The 23662-nt window shown below is 37.8% G+C and overlaps 1 protein-coding gene across 2 annotated transcripts in view; it reads right to left on the reverse strand.

Annotated features, from left to right (window-relative positions):
- COL19A1 (collagen type XIX alpha 1 chain) overlaps positions 1 to 23662 on the reverse strand; it is a 200276-nt gene that overhangs the window by 128941 nt on the left and 47673 nt on the right. For both annotated transcript variants that reach the window (XM_032185341.1, XM_032185342.1), the window contains exons 10-11: positions 23129 to 23182; positions 2802 to 2855 (exon numbers count right to left, since the gene is read on the reverse strand). In XM_032185341.1, coding sequence (XP_032041232.1) covers positions 2802 to 2855; positions 23129 to 23182 — 108 coding nt within the window. The remainder of the gene's footprint in view (positions 1 to 2801; positions 2856 to 23128; positions 23183 to 23662) is intronic.

Below are 23662 nucleotides of genomic sequence, written 5' to 3' on the forward strand. Positions count from 1 at the left end.
GCTTCCCATTCTTCTCCAGTTTTGGATATGCAACAGAGCTATTTACTTTTGACAAATTTCTAGAAGTAAAGCACTTTCTTTATTTATCTTTCCCATTTGTAAGACTGCAAATCCTGTCTTTATTCAATTCCCAATCCATTATATAAAAATTATTCATAGATAGAGTCAAAATTTGCCTGGTTCAAGCTTATGTCCATTGCCTCTTGTCCTTTCACAGTCCACCTTGGGAAATCTGACTCTTGCTTTTCTGCACCCTCCTATTACTTGCAGATAGCAGTAAAGTCTGTTCCCTTCCAAATCACCTCAAATTATGGTTGAACAAGCACAGTTTCCTCAGCCTCTCCTTGTACATCATGGGCTATAAGCTCCTGGCCATCTTGGTGGGCCTGCACTGGTGTCTCCTCCATCCTAGATGCAACATAATGTTTGCCTTTGCTGAAGTTCATTAGCTTATTTCTGCAGCATGTTGAGGTTCCTCTGTATATATCCTTCTCCTACCTTGACAGTGCACTGGCTACTCCCCCACATCTGGAAGGGTGGAGTAGTAACATCACTACACATCATCCAGGTTATTAATAAAGGCACTAAACAATACTTGCCCCAGTATCAATCCATGAGGGATGACAGTTGTTAGAGCCATCAGTTATTGTACTGTACCACAGTTATTCCACCTCTGGCCCCAACAACACAGCCAATCTTCCACCCCACTTATAGAGTCCGTATCTCACAGATCTGACTACATTGATATGATTGGAAACTACCAAAAGCCTGTCTGAAGTCAAGGTAAACAATATCCACTGCTTCTTATCCACACTGCCTGTCATCTTATCAGAGCAGAGAATCGGATTGTCAGGCATGATTTGTCCTTGGTGAATCAATTCTGGCTGTTCCTAGTCACCTTCTAGTCCTTCATGTGTTTAAAAATGCCTTTCAGGATTTCCTGCATAATTTTTCCAGGGACAGAGGTGAGGTTGACTGGCCTGCACTTCCCTGGATCCTTCTTGACGACAGATGCAATGTCTCCCTGTTTGTAGTCATCAGAAACTTCCCCATGTCATCATGATCTCTTGACATTAACAGAGGGTAGCATTGCAGTCACCTCAGCAGCCACTGGATGCAAGTTGTTTGGTATCTTTTACATGTCCATTGAGCCTTAAGTGCTCCTTAACACTCTCTTCCTTTCCAGTGGGCAAGGAACATTCCTAACACACTCTGCTAGGATGTTCAAGTACCTGGAAGGCCTGAGGGCAAACTTTATTATTGAAAGCCAAGGTAAACAAGGCACTGAGTACTCTCAGCCTTTTCCATGTCCCTCACTCCATGAAGCAGTGGGTCAGCATTTTCTTCAGTCTTCCTCTTGCTGCCAAAATACTTCACAGAAGCCCTTCCTGCTGCCCTTCAGAATTCCTCATTAATTTCAATTCCAGATGACCTTTTGGTTTTCTAACTCCGTCACCACACGCTTTGGCAATGTTTCTATTTCCCTACTGGGTAGCTCATGCCTGCTTCCACTGTTTACTTTCTTTCTGTTTTTGAGCTCAGTCAGGAGCAACCACTTCATCCATGCTGACATTCTGCCATATTTGCTCAGTTTCCAGTATATCACAAGGGACAGATCCCTATGCTTTGAGGAAGCTGCTCTTGAAGACTGACCAGTCTTCTGGGCTCCTGAGACCTGCAGGACCGTCTCAATTGCTCCCTTTGTCAGATTTGACAGACTTAGTGCCCTGAAACTCTCCTCACAGGCCATATTTTCTAGACTCTTGAACATACACTAGCTACCTGCTGGACCCTCTTCAGTTTCTCCACATCTCTCAAAATAATGACGAAGCATGACATAACTTTCCAGATGCCGGATTGCCAGTACCAAGCATACAGAAAAACACCATCCCCTGATGTTCTCCTAAGGTGGTTCGATATGTGCTTTACCTTACATCCACTAGCAAAACACTACTAGCTTATATTCAGCCGCATGTCCACACTCAGGTCATTTTCACAAACATTTCTGCTCAATCAGTCAGTTCTTTGCCTGTACCAATTTATGGGGTTATTAACCATTTCCTTCCTTTTTCACAAATACTGTTTAGGTGTCGAGTTTTTTCCACACTTAAGAAAATTCAATTAGAGAAAATACGAAGTTTAGTCAACAAAAAGTGTAGTGAAAAAAAAGTTTATGTCATTTCCACTTGACAACGTTAAAAATATTAGCCTACACTAGCCACAGCTAAATTACTTCAAAAATTTCTAATGTTACAAAATTCTCACGTTACACAGCTCCAACCAGACAACTTTAACTAATATTACCAGTAAACTCTAAATTGCATATGCATCTTTTTGCAAGTTCTGGCCTTCCTACAGTATTCCACCTCCAGAGAGGAGCAAAAGATTAAAATGGAAGAGTACAAAACGCACTGCTTCCCTCATCTCATTGTGCTGAGATCATAACACCCACGTTTCACTTTCTTGGATCTGTGTATCTCATGGCTACAAAGATCCTGCGCAGTTCTGAGACCTAGACAACTGCTCTTAACGCACAGTAACACTGGTGAGCCTGTCTGTGCCACTACGCCTTGTGCCCCTTCTCTTGTGAGAGAGCAGCTGACAGTGAAGTTGTATAACACGATGCCTCTGTCATACTCAAAGTCCAAGTCCAAAACTGGATATATAATTCAAATACAATTTATGTAGATACTGAAGGGCTGGCAAAAAGGATGTTGAGAGTAAAACCACACACACACACACACACACACACACAAAAAAAAAAAAAAAAAAAGACTACTTTTTTTATTTATTTAATTTACCTTGGAACCAGTAAGACCAGGCATGCCAGGAACACCCACTAAGCCAGGTTCCCCCTGAAACAAAATATACATAACCATCATTTTTTCAGACCTAACTCAAGACTGAGCTAAATTAAGATGGAAAAAAATAGAGATATATTTCCTTCTCATTCTTTTTGAACAGAGTTGTTGAATTGATTTCTAGGGTCATTTATGTCTGTTGATTTGTATTTGGTTAAAATACATTTCATATCCAAGATATCAGCCAATTAACAATTACAGGTTATCTAACTGTGCAGCAGATGTAGCTGCAGACTGCTTCAAATGACTGAGCCACAAGAAGATCAGAGAGTATGGATCACGTGAAAATATTTCCTTACTTTTATTTCAGGTTATGATTCAGAAATATATATATATATATATATATATATATATATAATATAATTTATATATATATATAAATATATATTTTTTCTAATATATATATGTATTAGAAAAACACCTGCATACTATCCAAGTACCTAAAGACCTAGCAAGAGTGCCACAATTTCCATGCTCTCCCTCATATTTAATAGGTGCTTGAGCCCAGAGGGATCTACAATTTAAATGTATTTTTGCTGCTACATGTGAGCTGAGTGGTGTGGTGCTATCTTACATGTGACACATCTGGGACAAACATTTCTGCCCCTTCCATCTTACAAAATGTTCCATCCAGGGATGCACAGAACTTACTTTTCCCATTTTTTCAGCACTGAAATCACCACAACCACAGCTGTCCTCATTGAAAAACACAGGCAGAGGTGATATAGTTGATATAGTCATTCATGTTTCATAGAATTACCTACAATTACAGTATATATGAAGCAGGATGCTGGCTTCTAGGCTCTACTCAGTCAAAGGGAAATTTCAGACCTCTTCCCTGTCTTAAGAGGAGTGCCCAAGCTACTGCACCAGATGAAATGCTATGCCTTGATCTGGTGCAACCAAGCAGGCAAAAATCTGTCCTAAGTGAATCTTCCTAAGTGAATGCTCTGACCAAAAGGTTATGTTGTTAAATTACTGCCTCCTCTACTTGAGATCTTATAAAAGCACAGTAAGTCATCTGTACATCTGTTACTAACATCCCTCTTCCCCCTCAGAAATGTTTCTTTTGTGCACTACTCATGAAAATTAAGAATCTAATTTGGGTTTCTAAATACCATTTGAGACTGGATGCTTAGGACTTATGCGTGACACTGAACATGGATACAAACATCTTTTTTATAAGAAATGTTTTTAAAATGTAATTGTCCACTCTGAATAACATGATCATGCAATCTTTGGTTTCTGAATTAAGACTAGTTGAGCAGAAGTTAAAAAAAAAAAAAAAAAAAAAAAAAAGAGAGAGAGAGAGAAACAGTAGATCTGAGTTAACAGCTACAGAAAATTCAATCTTGCATTTAATATGGGCTTTTGAAGCAAGAGAAAAACAAACATGTAAAACGATGTAAAAAAAACCTAGTAATATCTTACATAGAATTAAACTATAAGATATTGCAACCATTTCCCTTTCCAACCCTTCTCAGCAAAGCTGGTTAGACAATTACAGACCTAGTGAGAACCCAGCTATACCACTGAAAGCTAAGGACCAGCCTCCATTTACAGATTTATAAATTATGCCACTGTGAAGTACATTAATTTTGGTTGCAATAAATCTGAAGTTGCTGAGCTAAGTTCTGTTTGATAAATTCATCCATACTCTAATAACTTCAAGTGGGAACTTAGACGACTTATTAAAAAAATCTAAAATCAAATGCTTTCTCCATTCCATTCATTGCCCTACTAACTTGCACACCATCCAATTCAGTTTTCTAGCCAAGCAAGAATTCAGCAACAAAAAAAGTTTTGAAAGTTCACTTGTTTGACTCCAAGCCAATTGGAAGATAAATGCCTCACAGACACAAACAAGAACAAACAGAGACAAAGAAAAAACTCCAATCTCTGTACAACACAGAGAGAAAATAAAAGAACAATTATTCATCTAAATGATACAAGTAATTAAACAAATACATACAAAGCGCTCGTGATATATAACAATTAAAATATTGCTTAAAATAGCCTGTTAAAATGGCGTTTTTCTCACTCTGCTCAAGGCAGAGTTTCCAACATCTTCCTTGCAGCTCCCCTCCGTAAAAATAGATGCTAGCATGCTGGGGAAAAATTCTAATTAATCATCACAAGTAATCCTTAGTCTTTCATTTTCTCCAAATTTACAACACAGATTCAGAAATATTCTCTGTAGTCTAATAGTTACCAGATAATATGTTATCTTCACTGCTATTCTAGATCATTATAAACTAGAAAAAAACAGCACAAATTCACTGTCTTTTTTGTTGTTGTTGTTGTTTGTTTTTATGAAGACAAGGCATAGATGTTTTGTCTTGCACTGGTTAATCAGTGTTCTGCAAATGATTATTCATTCAACACTATAATGCAAAAATAATCTTCCACATCAATATTGATTCTTATTAAATCTAGAATGATGAATGTTGTGGCTGCTTTACTATTCTGGAAACGTGCAGTGTATGTATAATCAGGTTCTCAATATATCTATCATGTATTGATTCTGCAGTTTTTATTTGCACTGCAACATACTATTAAATTAGAGATTTGCTTTCCAGCTAAAGGTTTTCAAGATACAATAAGCTGAATGGTGTCTATGTGCTTAGCAAGTACCTTAGAATGCATATTATTTTTCTAAGAATTTTTATACCTTGACTTCCATATTTTGCTATTTTTCCCTATAAGAAAGAGACTTTCAAATTAAAAAAAAAAAAAAAAAAAAAAAAAAGACATGATATTTAAGTATCTGAACTATATTAAGTGCATTGGTTATCTGTACTACCAAATAGTATGATAGTATGGCGCCAAACATGAATTAGGTGTCACATTAACTAATCATAAGACAAAAAGAGCTGAGAGAAAGTTGTATCAATGATTTAGAATGTGTATTGCTATTTAAATCCTTTTAGGCATTAGCACAGTTTATAATGTCAAATGTACTGGAACTTTGTGAGATTCTCCTCATGCTTGGGAAAGACAATTACTGTAAAATATTTTAAATACTTGTTTTACAGATATGATTACTATGAATAGAAAAAAAAAAAAAAAAAAAAAGGCAGTCCGATGCTTCTCCATCCTCAACAGGCAGTTTTTCTTTTATTTTAAAAATTACTGGGGCACTGCCAGGAGCTTGATTTACAGAATAGACCTGCTACTTCAGGGTTACTAGCAAGGAAACGCATCTTAACAGAAGTAAAATCAGCACGGTCAAATGCTACTTACTGTTTTGATAATTTATGGATATGTGCCTTCCATTACCCTGAGTATGCCAGACCTTTGGAATAATCTAATAGCCCGGTGTTTTAAAATGAGGACAACTATTTTTAGCATTGCAGAAATGGAGCGGAATGTTCAACAATGTGCTATCACAGGACTCTATCAACATCCTCCCCCTCGTAACACGTACAGAGTGAGTCAAGAGCCACCAACAGGGTCAGAGCTTTCCCTTTAATAAATAACAATCCCACACCAATTATACTCCATTAGATGACATGTCCCTTAGCCTACTAGAGTATTTCCTTGTTTCTCTAAGCAGGCTCATTTTAATGGCTAGAACTACCCAATAAAATATTAATTATTTAAAAACATACTCATAAAAATATGCTAAGACTTGCCCTGTGAATCTCCAGGACTTGTCATGTCAGGAAGCTTGTGCTAAATATTATGACACCCTGGTTTCACTGTGTCTAGTGATCCTTTTGTTCCCACTTGGTTACTGCTGAACTACCAGTGCTCAGCACTTGCTGGGCTGCAAAGGCCCAAATCAGGGCTCTCCTTTATCAAATGTGATCCATGTAAGCAAGCATAAGAACCTCCCTTAAAATAACCTAGTGAAGAAAGAGCTGGTGACAGGTCAATGATAAGTGTCCTTTGCTCTCTTCTACTTCTACAGCAGCCTCAGCATAGTACTGGTACTCCATAGTTCCGGCACAGGAGTGAGGGCTGGTCAGGGAACTTGCATGTCCTGATGTCTTAGTGATCAAGGCTCCTGCAGCTTTTCTGTGTAGCTGCTCATGAAAAGGGCAAATGAGAACAGCCCAATAAGAATGACATAACCTGAATCCAGGAGGCACCAATTTTCCTCATTTCTAGCCCTTCCTGACAACCATCTCTGGGACAAGGCTGACTGATTCAGCCATTCATGTCACCTAGAAGTTGATATAGTGAAAACTTAACATTTGAAAATTTAGGCTTCAGTGCTTTGTAAGCAAACTCATTAATAAGCAGGTAGAAGCAGCTTACAACTCCAGAGAACACAATCACAGGGCTCCTTACTCCAGACTACATACTCTCTACTTGACTTTGTTCCTATTTTATTTTTCTATTAGCATGCGCTAAAAGTGCACAACTACCACAGTTTCTATATTCATATACATAGAACAGACATATTTTACAAACACATGGCATAAATCAGAAGTTTGTTTCTGTATTTTACTCCACAAATTATTTTCATACCACATGAGAAGTTAGAGAAGTTGTTATGAAAAAAAAAGGAGATGAAAGGGTCACTCCAATTCCTTTCATGCATCACAGCACAACTATAGGCCTGTACGTTGCCTTTCCTTTTCTTTAGAAAATTGATAAGAAACTGCCTGAAACTTTTATGGTAAATGTCAAGTAGAAGTTTTTATACCATTAACAAAAGTATCAGCAGAAGCAGAGACTCCACTGTCAGTAGATGTTCCTTATGCTTTTGACAAGTATGAGTGGTGTTCATTGCTATCACACGTCCTTAGAGAAGTGCCTACTGCCTTCTTTCTCTTGAAATTCCTTATCAAGAACTGATTCCTCAGTCCAGAAGACACACTTCCATTCAGCATTCATAATTGACACTGATTTCAAGAAGAACAGAACTGGACTGCAAGGAACTTAACAACAAAACAGAGAAGAAAAATAAAAGCAGACCGTATTATCAGCACATAACCAGGACCTCACGTAGCTTATGTTTGGTTCCCAGCTGTGCCTCTGTTTTATGTAACCTCCAACAGGTGATTTATACCTTATTCTCCTTCACTCCCTCCTACAGTATTTTAAGAGGAAATTCATTAGTGTCTGCAGAGCCCTCAGAGGCTGTAATGAAGGAGCATTACAAGCCAGAGTAAAGCTCCACATGGTGCCAAAGAGCAGTGGAATGGGGCAGCTGCTCCTTATTCTGCCTCACTGTGTTCTAGAACCTGAAGTGCTTTTACCATTTTTTGTTTCTCTGCTTTTCAGACTGCATCAAATGACCTTTTTTAATGGCTCATCACCCAGTTACATACCTTAGGTAAGAAAGGTAAGAAGCACAACATAATTTACTACTGATAGAAATAGGTAATGTTTAATATATTTTTCCCATTGTTATTTAAAAACGTAGTGACAACATGAATTGAACATGACCTTCAAAACAATCCTGCCCAGTTGACCTGTGACACCATACAGAGAGCATAAAGAAAATCCATGTGAAGAGCATGAAAACATTTCCTGTAGAGTACTGAGAATAAGAAAATAGGCTTCTGTCTGCAAAAGGTTCCGAGAGATTCATAGTTTCTTATGGACGAACAGTTCAGAATATTAAGTCTAGCCAGTTGGATACTTCTATCATCCAAGACAACACAATAGAAAAAAAAAATGAAGTGATCTTATACTCATGGACAGCTGATAGATTTTTATAACTACATTTTTTCCTTTACAGTAAGTAGATTTGTTGAGAGAAAAATTGCCTGAATTTATATACCATCTATTGATTTACTGTTAACCCAGCCGTAACACAGCCTTAAAACAAATCTAAACCCTATTACATTTTCAACGGAACTGCAAATTCATCTAATTGACCTTGCTAAAATAATATTTGAAATGCAATAATGTTAATTATCAGCTAAAAGGCATTCTCTGAAACTAATGAATTGCTGCAGTATTTTTAAAATAATAAAATTATTATGACTATTATGTTTACCATAATAATTGGTGCACTGAGGTAAACTACACTGGTCAACCTCTTATAGGTGGGAGGCTATTCTTTAATGCAGGAAATAAAAAAAAAAAAGAAAGAAAGAAAAAACTTATAATATTAATTTCCATAACCTGGAAGTTCTGCAGTATATATTCCATATATTTCCATATATATTAATCTATTTCTATGTATTCATGATGGAGATTCTCAGCTGGTACAAATGGCAGTTTACACTAACAAAGGTCTGTCCCACAGAACATCAACCAGTCTAACGTCTAACAGTACAGCTATAAAATGCAAAAAAGCATCACCAAAATTACAGATTTAAGGTGAATCAAAAATAAATAGATAGCATATAGACTGGAATTTCTAATCTAGGAACTAACCCAGCTCAATATTTGTTCTGAAGTACCACATGTTGGTTTGCTTGTATAGCTGCAACCCCCCTGTCAACTATTAATGAGTAAAATAGTTCCAGATACAGTTTCCCTGTCTCCATTTACACTCAGAAGTGTAATACTTTCTTAAGAAATCTCTCTTTTCACTTTTGACTTTTGATATATTTTGGAGATGGACTAGTATTTGGATTTAAGAGGCTATAAAGTCAATATACTTAGAATTCCAGCAGACAGTTCTCTCACCTGTGAATCCAGGTATCAATCAATCTGATTTCAGCACAGGAACCACAGGGGCTTCTTCCTAAAGATAAGTTCATGTATACCTTACTGCTATCAGCTCCATGCAGCTTTGAAGGAAATAGCAGCATCTCAGCCTAGCAAAGTTGTAACTTTTCCTTTCAGCCCATTTTCTTGACCTCTTGGATACTTATTAGCCTATCCCTACATCTGGGATGCCAGACAGAAAGAGCTAGTCCACTATCCAAGGGACACAGACTCCACATGAGGAGTTTTTAATCATCCTTTCACTAAAAAACATTGTTTATTTAGAGAATCAACATTACTCTGACAGCCATTTCTCTGGCTGCATTCCTTTCTCATTCTTCTTAAGTTCAGCAGACATACTGCCAGAAAACTGTATTCTATAGTGTGGTATTTCTTCTGGCTATTTCACAACACTGGTATTATAACCTCATCATTGCAAAGATCCATTTATTTTTGTTAACAGTTCCTGAAGTCTCATCTCCTTCAACCTCATGTATTTGAAAACCAGAAAACAAAAATGCTCAGACTAAATTATGAAGAAAAATAGAGGGGGGAAAAAAAAAAGACAAACTGCTCATAGTCACTGTTATGTTACAGATGCTATTGCCTAAGATTCTGAGAGTTCACATTAATCAAAGATTATTTATAAGAGCATCCTGATACTCTACTATTTCCAATGCTGGTTTGGCCAGAAGAGTTGCTTGCTACGGCAGTGACTAACAAATGTCACAAAGATCGTTGTTTCTTCCACTTACCGTTATTTGAACAAAAACCTTAAACTGAATTAAACAGACTACAATTGAGACAATCTCTCTTCAGTTATACAGAGTCCTGTGTGTAGCTTACAATAAAAGCAGTAAGGATTAGCATTGTACACTTTTTATTCTCATCCATTAAGTACTTTCTGACCTTCACTCTTCCCTCATAGCCCTGGTTGTATCTCATCTATACTGTACACCCTTCTGGGCATGAAATTTCTTTTACTCCAGTCTTATGCAAAACTCTGTACAAGAAAGTCCCAGGACTTCCTCATGTTAAGGGAAGAGGCAAACACAGTATGTAACTGCCATACCCAGAAGTCTTGCATTCTCCTTCCATCCCTGCTCTATGTGGAAATGTTCATTGTGACAAATCAACAGGTAAATAAATATTTCTTTAAACCTTATTGGCAGGAGCTATAAAGAAAAGGTACATCTTCTACATGTAACGGTAGCAGGTTCCAACTATTAAATAAAATTAGCATGGATTAATTTCTCCCATTTAGTGTCTGAGGCAAATGCTTTCTTTTTACAGACTGAAGCAGTATTACCATCATTTTTAAGGAGAAATAGAAGAACTGCCATTCACAACAAAAGGGAGAATAGTGAAAGGGGAGTAAACTCTGAACAAAAAGCATCAGCTGACTAGCTTCTCAGTATCTGTGAAAAAAATCCGTCCTGTGTGAGGTACTTTTAAATACAAATCAAACACCTGTCAAACAGCTGGGCTGCGTGTGTCACTGCTGAGCCATCTGCAGAAACACGCCCTGCTCCAGTTGCTTTACTTAGCCCGGCCTGGGAACAAGAATCCATTAGACAGAAAGTCAACAGTGGAATTAGCAGCACTTTTTCTTTTAGTGCCCTTCCACTTACTTGTTTGACTTCTTATGTTTCTATTTTTGGGAGCATCATGCCAGAGCAACAGTGCTGACTGGTGATTAGAAAAGACTTGGCCCAGCCTCAGCACGTCACATTGATCTGATCGATTCAGGCTTGAAGCATGCGGTATGAATCTTAGGTGTTGAGAAATACCAGCTAGCCATGGCAATTTAAGGAGTACACCCTGTTCTTCTGTACCTGTGAATAATTTTACTATATGGATAGAAAAGTTTGCATATCCAACAGCTTGTTATCTATGAATGAAAATAGACAGCAACTTACACGAAATTTGGAATATAAAACTGACATTATAACTTTTACATTTTGAGGGGAGAAAGTATGTTTGTTGACATTAAAAATCCAAGTGAGCTGGATTTAAAATAATTATATGACTAATATACCTCACCCACCAAAGAAAGGACAAAGAGCTAATAGTTAACAGTCTCAAGTCCAAACAGTACACTAAGCTCCATACAATTTGTACTACATATAAATTTTCTATTACATCAGGCTAACATTTTTTTTTTTTTAATTTCAGGAGCTACTTTTTCAGGAACTATAGTTGTTGTTAATCAGGCAGAATATAATGTTATATATAAATTAAGTTAGTAACAGTAACATACGTCATAATTTTTAAGTTATTCTACTACAAATCAATAATTCATTGGGTTTGAAGTAAGAATATTTAGTAAAGTTCACTAATTTCTCAAAAGAAAATAAACACAAGTAAGCAGAATGTGTCAGAAAAGTAGTACAGCACTGAAGTACAGCAGAAAGTTCCTTCCGTCCTGATTAGTCTATCTCCGGCAACACACTGCTGCCAACTTTTATGATTTCGAGTCTTGCAATAGCTGGTATTTTTCTTAAAGCCCTACCTTCTTACTAGATGGGAACAACTGAGAATAATAGTTTTAAGATTTCCAGTCTCTACCTGAACGAAGAAAAAAATAATCATGAAAATGTAACACCATGTGCTACAGGAACCTCACAAAAACAGCCTAAAAAATATAATTGAAAAAAAGAATTGAAAACTCCTCAAACCTCCCCCCTCCCATTCAAAGTCTGCAAGGCCCTGACTCAGCCTTCTCAAATGCAGTTAAGGACACCAGAGCCATGCAGACTATGAGCTGGAGTATTCATGAATCTCTGATTAAGGAACAAAGAGCTGCATTTAATGACTGCATTATTTAACGACTGCATTATTTTTTACTTCCACGTTATGTAACAAACTAACAAAAGCCTCTTCTACATGGCAGCATGCCACGGTCCCTTTTGCTCCCAGCAGCCCAGACCCCTATAAAATGGATGGTGACCTTTGGTTTCTTTGGCCACACCTCATGTAACAATAGCAGTCACTGCATTCAGAGCCCATGTGACTGGTCACATTTTTCTGGTTATTAAAATTTCCTTTCAAATACCAGAGCCCTCCCCTTCTGCCCCCACTCTTATCTCACCGCAGTGACACTGGCCTATCGCTTTGATGCTGAGCAATTCAAGCATTAGCGTCTGGCTTCCCAAACACAGTTTGTACTTTTGTCCTACTGAGGCTGGTCTGATTCTGACAGAAACTAGGAGAGGGCAGAAGATAATGCCACGGGTTAGCTAATGGACCAAAGCAGGCTTTTTTTCCCTCAAAAAAAACCAATTCTTTAATGCAGGATGAAGTCTCTGCTCACCAGCAGCACATGCCCGAAAGCCGTCACTAGCACCATTCTCTCCAGAAAGGAAACGGTACCAAGCGACGCCGCCGCACACAGTGGAATCTGGTGCCCTGCAGCTGGCTAGCAAGAACCCGACTGTACTGCTGCCGTGTAACTTTAGGAGCTGAAAAACCAGGGAGCTCAACAGTTCCTGCAGTTGGGAACTGCAAAAATCACCTAATAAGGCAAAAATAAGTCAGCACAGCAGACAGCTCTCTGGAATCAAATTTATGATCAAAGGCTATTCAAAACACATCCTTGTAATGTTAAAGAGAGAGCAGAGCAAGAAATATACATGCTGAAGCAATGAAACAAGTTTTGGAAAACATAATGGTATAAAATGTTTGCCCAGCAGGATTTTTAGAGAGTGTATTCATGAATCAGAAAGCTATAGAGAACTACTCTTTTCACATGCATTCATGTCTTAAATCAGACATGCATTAATTATACTCAAAGATATCACTAAAAACACAAAAAGAACACAGGAAACACATACCAGATTTGTTATTGCAATAAATGAGATCCAACCACCTGATGGCCAGCAGTTCTCAAACTCAAGGCTTTAATATAACGATAGTAAAGTTTCTAACTGTAAAACCACTTTCTCTCTCTAATATTTACTTGTTAACTCATCAAACCTCATATTAAAAAAATCACACCTTGTTTCCTATTTAAATGTTTCAGCCTCATGTTAATAGAGCTCATAATTTTCCTTCTACTTTGAAAATGTTTCTGTTGTCAAATATTTCTTTCTATACTAGTGATTATACTCTTCAGAATTTGTTGCAGACTCCAAAGTAAAGCAACAGAGAGATTTTTCAGAAGCTGTACAACTTGTACAAATTATCACCATACCTCATCTAAAAATGTTGAAATGTAACCGATTAGCAATGATAGGAGCTCAGAAATTGGATTGTACTGAGTAATATACAAAATGAGGAAAATGGCTTTAAGCAGCACCTATCCAGTGCTCTGTATGCATTTTTGGAAGCTTTCTCAGGGATGCTGATGAGCTACATTGGAAATACCCTAACCCCTGTCAAGGATCTGTAGAGCACATGAGAAGTGGAAGACGATGTGTGCAGAGATCTTTCAAGACAGCTGCAAGGAAAAGACTGTGTCACTGGAAGCTCAACACCAATGTCTCCTCAGATTTGCATGCCTGTGTGAATGTGAGATGCTCTAGGAGCACGTGCTGGACTGGCATAACAGGCCACATGCCCAAAAGTCAAATAGACTTTGAAAAGTTCTAGACAGGGTTTCCATGGTCTAGTTGAAGCAATATTGAAGCAGTTCAATGAGCACAAGGATCTTCATGATGACACAATTTAATTTGGATGTACATATAACAAGCTTCCCGTGCTTAAGAGGCATTATAATAATGTAATGAATAATATGCTTTTTTGTTTAGCCCTGAAGTGACCAGGCAATTGGACTTGATGATCTCTGCAGGTCCCTTCCAGCCAGCTATTCTATTTTGTTCTAAAAAGCTATCTCTGAAGATCTGACCCTAGAGTAACTCAGTATGGAGATGGGTATTAAAACTACCTCCGAAAGTGATTTGAAGTTGCACACTGTACTTCCATGTCTTTTTATTGTCCTTTTTTTTTTTTTCTTTTTTTTTTGTTTCTTCCCTTAAATCTCTCAAATAATGCGTGTATTTGGAAAACCACACACTGGGCATTTCTAAGCCATGCATTTTATTGAGTTTCTGAATTCTGCAAGAGTTTTTTTGTTTGTTTGTTTTAATTGTAATTAAAATAATAATCTTGTAATTAAAAAAATATATCTTGTAATTAAAAAAAAAAAAAGTATCGTAATGTTTCATAGCAGTTTTCAAATTCACTTTCTCAGGCACTGTTAAGGGAAAACAGAGCTCTTCCCACCAGGCAATGCAAAGGAGGTGGTTCAGGAAGTGTTAACATGCTTTTCTGACACTACAAATGGTATCCATATCACATTTTGGGAACCCTTTTACTAATCATTTCCTGACTTGTACAAAAGAAAACGTTACTGCAAAAGGATAATCAAATTTAATGAGAACAAAATGGTCAGTGCTTGGTTTCAGAGTCAGCTAAGACTCTGCAAGAGTGCAAAGAAAGCACACTGTTAATGGACTTGAGAAAACTGAAATTACAGATTTCAGATTACAAATTTAACTCATTAAATGAGAAAATCACCAACCACCACCAAACAACATTATATGTTCAGGTCCTGTTGTCTTCCAGATCATAAAATATGTGAGTTTGTGTATAATTTGTTGGCCATCACCACAAATAGATGCAAGTGAACAAAAAAGGGAAAATTCTTTTGCATATAACTACTGTACAGTCACACGTGTACCAAATCTCATCTTCATCACTCTTGGAAGTACAAATAGCACTTGTACAGTTGGTAGAGCTCTTGAAACGTACACTTAGTTTTTTTCTCTGGTCTGACTTTGAATATAAATCTAAGTTGTGTGATGATAAACATTGTTTTTATTCATATAAGCATTTCTTTCTCCTTTCAGTCTGTCTAAACTGTTTATTTTAGTAGTATACTGTGGGAGTAACCACACAGTGCAGTAGCAAAAGCACAGCATATTGAATATTTTGCTGCTTCTACAGGCTTAGTGTAAAAAAAAAAAAAAAAAAGAAAGTTATTTTGGTGAGCTTACTCAAAATATTTAATATTTTAGGATGTCTCTTCATAATCTAGATTGGAAAAAATAATGCAAAAAATACAATAGTAAAGCTAAATGATTTGAAAGTTGGGTATTAAAAGTGAATGGAGTTACAAGTATTTTACAAATGTAGTTCAATAAATATAGGTGCATGATCACAATCACGATGAAATCTACACTATGGACTAAAATTGAGCAATTATTATAGAAGCTTGGTTACAGGGGAACAGACAAAAATGTATTTTGGTTTGGTAAGTCATCTGAATCCTCTGAATTACATTTCTGGCTACTTCAGTTGTATTTTACAGAATGTAGTAGAGAAAGAAGAAAAAGTATTTCCATAATAGAAAAAAACAAAACAAAACAAAACAAAACAACAACAACAACAACAAACAAACAAACAAACAAACAAAAAAAACAGACAAATATCGAATGGTCAAGAATAGAGCCAATCATTCACCTTCAGCAGCTTAAATCCTTCGACACATGCTGCCATCAGCACATCCTCACAAGCCTAAGAGTGTTTGGGCTAGTAGGACCCATAACATATGCACTTCCCTATATGCCATGGTGGCAACCTCTCCCTCAGAACTAGGAAAGCCCTCATACACAGAGACTGATCTGTTCCTAAACAAATATGCCAAGAGAGCTAGCAGGTTCATCTTGACTGCTTCAGGCTGCTTACTATGCTTAAGTTCTAGGAAGTAGTCCACCATGTTAGAAAACATCACATTAGAGACCTGCAGGAAGGATAAGTTCTCAATGCATTTACCAGAGAAGTACATTTTTTAAAGATTTTCCTGCTGCTAACTGTACTGGGTCTGGATGGAATGGAGCTAACTTTTGCCACAGCAGCCCATACAATGCTGTGCTTTGCACTTACACATAGAAAAGCACTGGTATCACACAAATGTTCTGGCTACTGCTGAGCAGTGCTAGCACAGCATCAAGGCTAGCTCTCCAACTCCCTCTGGTCCAAACGCTGGGGTTAGGCAAAAGGTGAGGAGGGGGCATCACTACAACAGCTGACCCAAACTGACCAAAGGGATTAAAGAGATATTCCATACTGTATGGCATCATGCTCAGAAATACAAGCATGAAGCGGGGACAGCTTTCAATAGGAAAGCATCTCTCTTCTCAAAAAACTGCTATGGGTATTAAGGCCCTGCTTCCCAAGACATGGCTGAACAATGCTTGCTGATTGAGCCCTTGAGCAGGGCTAAACAATTTTTTTTTTCTTCCTTTTGCTTCCACATGCCCCCCCCCTTTTTGTTTGTTTTTCCTTTGAATCAACTGATTCTTACCTCAAACCATGAGTTTTTTTCCCCATCATAATTTCTCTGTTCTGTAGAGGAGGGAGATCAAGAGAGTGGCGTGGTGGGACTTAGATGCCCATCAGTGTGAAACCACCACATTAACCAAAACACAGCACAAAACAAAACACAATCAAACAAACAGGAGTACATTACCTAGTGTCCAGGACATAAATAAAGTTTTAATTTGGAGCTTCACTGTCATGGTACTGTAGACCCAGGAGCAAAGACAAAGAAATGACTTACTCAGCTGCTTGGATAAGTGAAACAAGAAGCACAGAAAACAGAAAAATCACAGCTCTACAGAGGCAAATCAAACCCAGTTTGTTCAGATTTACAAGAACCTCAGGAAAGGAAAGTGACAGAACAAACTCCCTGTAAAGGAGAATGAGAAGGTCTGGTGGCAACCTCAGAAATGGTCTAAGAATGCGTTCTTAAGGCTGGAAACTTCCAGCCATGGCTCAAAGTGTACAACCCCTTAAGTTGTCAGACTATCTAGAAGTATACTACAAAAGAAGAATGAAGATAGGATACCCTTACTACAAAGTCTGATGGTTTGCTGGACTGGAAGAGCAGAGAGATTAGCCCTGTTCTCTTCCAACACAAAAAGTATAGCAGTAAAGTTGATCATCCTTATCTCTATCCATCCCTCAGTACATGCTATGAAAAGGCCCTGCACAAATGCAATCTGTAAGCAGTAAGAGATCATCATGGCAGTAAAGAAACTGGGTTTCACCAACAGGAGAGTTCTCTCACCATTTCAGTATGACAGGAACGCTAGGAAAACAGTGTTGTGTTTTTGTTTGTTTGTTTGTTTGTTTTTAATAGGATACTTCCCAGGAAATGTAACAACCTTGCTCAGATTTCATCAGTGGTGTAATGCAACACACACAAACATTACCTAAAGACTGCTTCGAACAGCAGAGCAAGCAGTTCTTGCTGTAATGAGATTACTCCAACTGCTAGACCAGGTTTGCTTACCTTGTAAAACCTGACATGAAGCAGATAGGCAATTGTCATCCTATACGTTAGAGCACTCCAATCTCCTCAAACCTCTGCTTCAGGGACAGATTTAATTTCAGCATGTTTATTCTCAGGCCATACAGCCAGCACTCTGGCTGCAATCCAGTTGTACTAAATAGCTTAAGAAGTGTATCCAAAGAAAATTTCACTTGCTAATCGGCATCGAATAAAGTACGCTAACACACTGCTTCTTTGACAAGTGTTTGCTCTGTCCTCATAGCCCTTGCCGAAGACCTTCAAACCTGCCAAGGCATAAGGACTCACACACAGTGATTCTGATTTACCACAACATTTCAGTTCTTCTTGTATCATAACTGGATAGATACGTTGACAAATTTTCCACAGAAGGCTGAATCACAAACCAGTCCTGATTGCAGGAAGGGGATTATGGCAATGTTTTCCATATCTTCCGGTAGCCTACAATTGAAGTCAGTTTCCTTCCAAGGGAGGACTATTGCTGTCTTATTTTTTAGAATTATAAATTAATACCACAAATGATTCTCCTCTGATACTTTCAAGAATTCCTTCTGTTGCCCTAGGTAAGACTTACTATTTTAAAAATACCTCTGAGGAAGGTTCCCTGAAAAAGGTCAGGGAAGAAGAAACTAGGTAGTTAGACACAAATATTTGTGATGGTGTCTGTGATCTACCACCTTCTGGCTTTGAGAGCCTGTGGTAGGGCTCCACAGGGACTGCATTTGATTCTTCACTCTCTAGGCTGGTCACCAGTACTGTCAGACTGACTGCTTTTGCCCTGAAGGCAGATGACATGACAGGCCTGTTGTGGTGTGGGGTGTTGTCAGTCAGTGGAAACCTTGCTTTTCATGTTGGCAGCTTACAAGAATTACAGTAGAAAAAACAGAACTGCCTGAACAGACATCCGTTTTCTTTTGGAAACAGGTGTGTTAAAGTTATTCTTATGTCACTCTGGAGTCATCAAGACTTAAACTTTGTTCTCTGGATTAGCACACAGCAGGTCCAACCTCTCTAATGGCAGAACCTCCCACCAGTCTACACCATTTAGATCTGCAAGTATTAGCCAGTACAACTGTTGCAAAACCACTGCAGCATTCAGTGAATGAAAAATTGTTCTGGCTGTATCAAGGGCCACCTGCAAACTATTGTCGCCTATAACCTGTCCTACGAATGACTGAAGGCCAAACATCACATTTGAAGAGAGACTGAAGATGTAATGAGGTACACAATCTATTTTCACTTCTTAGATCCCTGAAAGTCAAGGCCATATACAAAGGAAGACTTACAGACTTGCCTAGAAAATCTGCAACCTTTTAATTGTCTACGTAGATTTTGAAAACGAAGTATATCGTATTTTCTGGGGACGTAAAATTCTCTCAAGTAATAAAGTTGATCAGATAGGATTATTCTAGCTTTAGACTTTCACTACAACGTTGGGTAGATTTGAGGTAAGCAGTTCTACAGAAACAGCCCTTCTAATAGTCCAGTTTATCTCATTCTAAGGTTTATCTCATTCTAAGTTTCAAAAATAGGTCACATGAATTAAGCAACACTGCATTATCCTAATGATTCTATGATTTTATGATTAAGATCTGCCACATATTTATTCTCTGAACTTTTCCTCACAGAAAGAAATATGAACAATGAAGTATTGTAATGGATAGTTTCTGGGTGCACCAGCCCTTTTGCTGTCTTAAGTATCAACCTGCATTTACATACAAAATAGCTGTATCTTTTTTTTTTTTTTTTTCCTGATTAGTTAGTGACAGGGTCATATCTGCACAAACTGCAGAAAAATATGAATTAGACATCCCAGTCAAACAAAACCACATCTCTGTTAACAGAAAATGTGTATTGGGGGGTGTAAGAAAAGGATAAGCAGTGCTAATTCCTGAGAATGTTCCCTCAGCATTCCACGATCTGCGCCTCCCCTTCCGGAAATATAGGAGATGCCTTTGTACTTAGCAGTTCTCAGAGGATTTTTCTTCTTTTACTTTGTTCAGTTGTCTTTGAATCCATGTACACTTCTAGCATTCAGAACACCCCAGCAAAAAAAAAAAAAAAAGAGCTCAAAAATAGCAGACACGCAAATTCACACAGCTCTTGGTGCATCAACTGAGAGACAGACCATGTTAATACCTTTCACAATATAAGGAAAATAAAGTGATTCGACCTCCATAAAGACGCTAATAATTCCATCCAGCCTTGTATTACTCTACATAGACATGACAACTCAGGCTAGCATAAACCAGCTGGCTGTATCTCAGTTTCATCTAGCTATGTATGTACAAAATAAACATATATATATATATATATATATTAAACAGCTTTTGGTCTTGCCAGTTTCAGATTTCACAGTAGTTCATTTTTAATTTGCAACAGTGATATGACTTTTATGTAGTCTGAACTAAAAGAGCTATACTGTTCAGGAAAAGTATACTGTTCAGGATAAGTACAGTGTCTCAAGATTAAATATGATCTGACTGCTGAGCCTTATATAAACTAACAGGAGCTTTGGGATTTGGCCTCACAGTGAATCTGCAAAACACTAAAAAAAAAAAAAAATATTACCCACGGAATCTGCATGAAAACTGCAATAATAACTTTTACTGGAAAAGCAATGTCACTTGGTAATTTTCAAGAAAGACAACAATTTATTACCACCAGCTCCCTGAGGGAAGCAAAGTAAGTAAAAACTGTTTAACTGAATCGAATTGAATGTTGGAAATTAGGAGAAATTTCTTCTCAGAAAGTAGTCAGGCATTGGAACAGGTTGCCCAGGGAGGTAGTGGCGTCACCACCCCTGGGGGTGTTCAAGGAATGGTTGGACATGGTGCTTATGGTATGGTTTAGTGGGTGACTTTGGTGGTGGGGGGATGGTTGGACCAGGTGACCTTGGAGGTCTATTCCAACCTTAATGATTCTATGGTTCTGTGAGGCTTTCTCTGGTCAAGTGTGTCTCCAAAATTCTGGCAACAACAGATGCTTATGGAAAGTATAACAACAGGGCAACCACAGAGACTTCCCAGTGGGTTTCCCAGACTTCAGCATCTTGGAGTTCAAGAACTTTCAGAGAAGCAGTGTTGTCCATCTTTGACACCCTCCATAGATTTTTATTTCATCAACTTTCTAATCAGTTTTTTCAAACAATTTAAATCCTGTGGCAGAGTTCCAACTTTGATTTTGTTATAAGCAGAAGGATATAATATCTATCCTTTCTATCCTTTCAGAACTTGCTATCAGATCATTTGATATTCTAGTTCTCTCACTGGAAGAGTATGAAATAAATAAATACAATCCCTATTAATTGTTTCTGTTCCACACATACTTTTATAGAGCGTACTTTTGTAGAATTGTTGTAGAATGCAACACATTTCCCCTCCACTGTGACGTTTTCAAACTGAAGTCCACATTGCCACATATTAATTGGAAGATGCCCAATGCTCCTGATTACTCTTGACACCTCCTCTGAACCTTTTCCAATGCTATTATATCCACTTTGAGATGTAGGAACCAGAACTGTATACAGCATTCAAGGTACATCACAAGGCAGTTTTATTAACAGTAGTGAATTTAAAATGCCTTTTCTTTGTTCTCCATTCTCTTCCCTAATCTTTACTAAATTAATTTTATTTATTTGGCTAGTACTTAAGAGTGAGCGTATGTTTTCATTGACCTCTAATCTCAAGATCACTTTCATGAACAGTAATAGCTAATCCAGAGTCTAATATGAAATACGTAAGTTTTGGCTTGTTCTTCCTTCCATCGCTTTACGGTTATTTTCATTGAGTTTTACATGCCACTTTATGATTCACCTCCTCAACGCTATAAGGTCCTTATTTTAACTCATCTCTCTTGTAATGTCATGTATCTAGCTCCTATTTTTAACAAAAACATAGTTTGAGAAAGAAATAGTAAGTAAAAGGGAAAGACAATTTCATAATTCTATATCCTGGTAATTACAGATTTTAAATCTCACAATTAAAGTGAAATTCTTGCTTGTTTCAGTGCTTCGAAATGTGGATAATTACTAAATAAACAAAACCGTGCCATTACTAAAATGCTGCATATGTGTGAAAGGGGTTTGTCAACCATCAAGTGCAATACTGAAATTTTGAGCTTATCACAGCAACAGTTGCCTTAAAAAGGAATACTTTCTTATAGTGCTGAAAGGACAGAAACTTGAAGTGAATTATGAAAAAGAACCTAAATTGACAGTATTGACGGATGAAGACTTAAAACAGGAGGTTACAGATACCACTGGAAAAAATAAAGATAAAAATTTGTGCAATGGTCTAATGCATGTATCTGGAAAGCTTCATTCACTTATGTATTAAATGGTTTCCAGCTAGTAGGTGGAACAAAAACAAAACAAAACAAAATCACAAGAGGTGAAATGATTATAATCTCCAGCAGCATACTGTTTCCTCAGTGTTATGAGGACTGTCCTCTATACTGAAGGTATCAGGATTTTGGACTAGTGCATTTCTTCTAATGCAGGTAACTAGCTCTGAACTCAACAAATCTGTACGACTGCCTTAAATTGGACAAAGTGAATGGGTAACATCCTGAAATGAAGTGAAACTTACCTTCTTGAATACACAGGTAGGTTGATAAACATTCTTAGATAAACATCATTAGGTTATTTGCTTAGAAATCAGTGGTTACCTCAAACCTCTATCAAGCAGCCTGTTGAGAGCATAAGCGCTCATTTCTGGACCTATAGACCACAGTATGCACACTTCAAGTTATCACAGAACTGAAGAATACAGAAACCAGTCTTCATTAATCCTGCTTCCTTTGCAAGGCTGAGGCGTTAAGAAAAGAGCAGGGAGGGCTTACCTGAGAAGAGCTGCAGCAAGTGTTGGAGACTAGGCTGGATCAGATGTCCACCATGCCATCTGGGCATTAGGACAACATTCCTATGGCTGTGCAGCTATGTGGAAGTTTAGCTGCTGGTGTGACCACCTGCTATGGGCTGGTGTAGAGTTGTCCTCACACAGAGCCAGTCAAGCTGACCTGCCTTCTCGTCCACCTCTCTGCATAACGGGCCTGATAGAATATCTCCTTCCTGCTCTACTAGTTGGGTGGGCTTCCCTTGCTTCTGTATAACCTCCCATCCTTCTACCCTCCATCCCAGAGAAAAAAAAAACACAAAAGCACGTGTGCATTCAATACTATTGTTTGGAGTGTGCTACAGAAAGCTGGAAGTGTACATAACAGAAACTAGCTTTCTAACAACAGACACGTTCTATACTCACATTTGTGTGTGTAATTATAGATAAGCTGCTGTCAGAGTGAACATTTCCCTGTTACATACTTCCATACAAGAACATACCTTTTCGCCAGGAAGACCAGCAACACCATCCTGTCCTTTTGCACCCATCTCACCCTGAAAAACAAATTATTTAGTTAGAAGTTCTGAAGATGTCTAAGATTTTTAACTACTACTCAGGTCATATGTGATTCAACAGAAAAGTATTTCCTACCCATGCAGACCTGTTTTTGTCTGCTTAGCAATGTAACAATTATAGAGGAGAATGCTATACATGCAAGACTAAAATCTGGGGGAAAAAAAAAAAAAAAAAAAAGTACTTTTAAAGCACTTACAAGGTCAATTAAGACCCTGATCTGAGAAATACTTGCAAATGTACGTTTCTATAAAAAACAGGTCTGCTGATTTCAAGGAAATTCATTGTGACATTAGAGTTAAGCCAAGCAGGTCCAAATTCACTGCGATGAGTTCATTGAACTCCGAGGAAGTACATGTAATAATGACTTTTTTGGTCTGAAAGTCACATGCATGCAATATTTGTAAAATACACTGTTTAAAGTCAGTCCCTGTTTCCCTCCCCATCACTCCCTCAAACCA

This window comes from Aythya fuligula, chromosome 3, assembly GCF_009819795.1.
Source record: "Aythya fuligula isolate bAytFul2 chromosome 3, bAytFul2.pri, whole genome shotgun sequence".
In the NCBI taxonomy this organism is placed as follows: Eukaryota; Metazoa; Chordata; class Aves; order Anseriformes; family Anatidae; genus Aythya; species Aythya fuligula.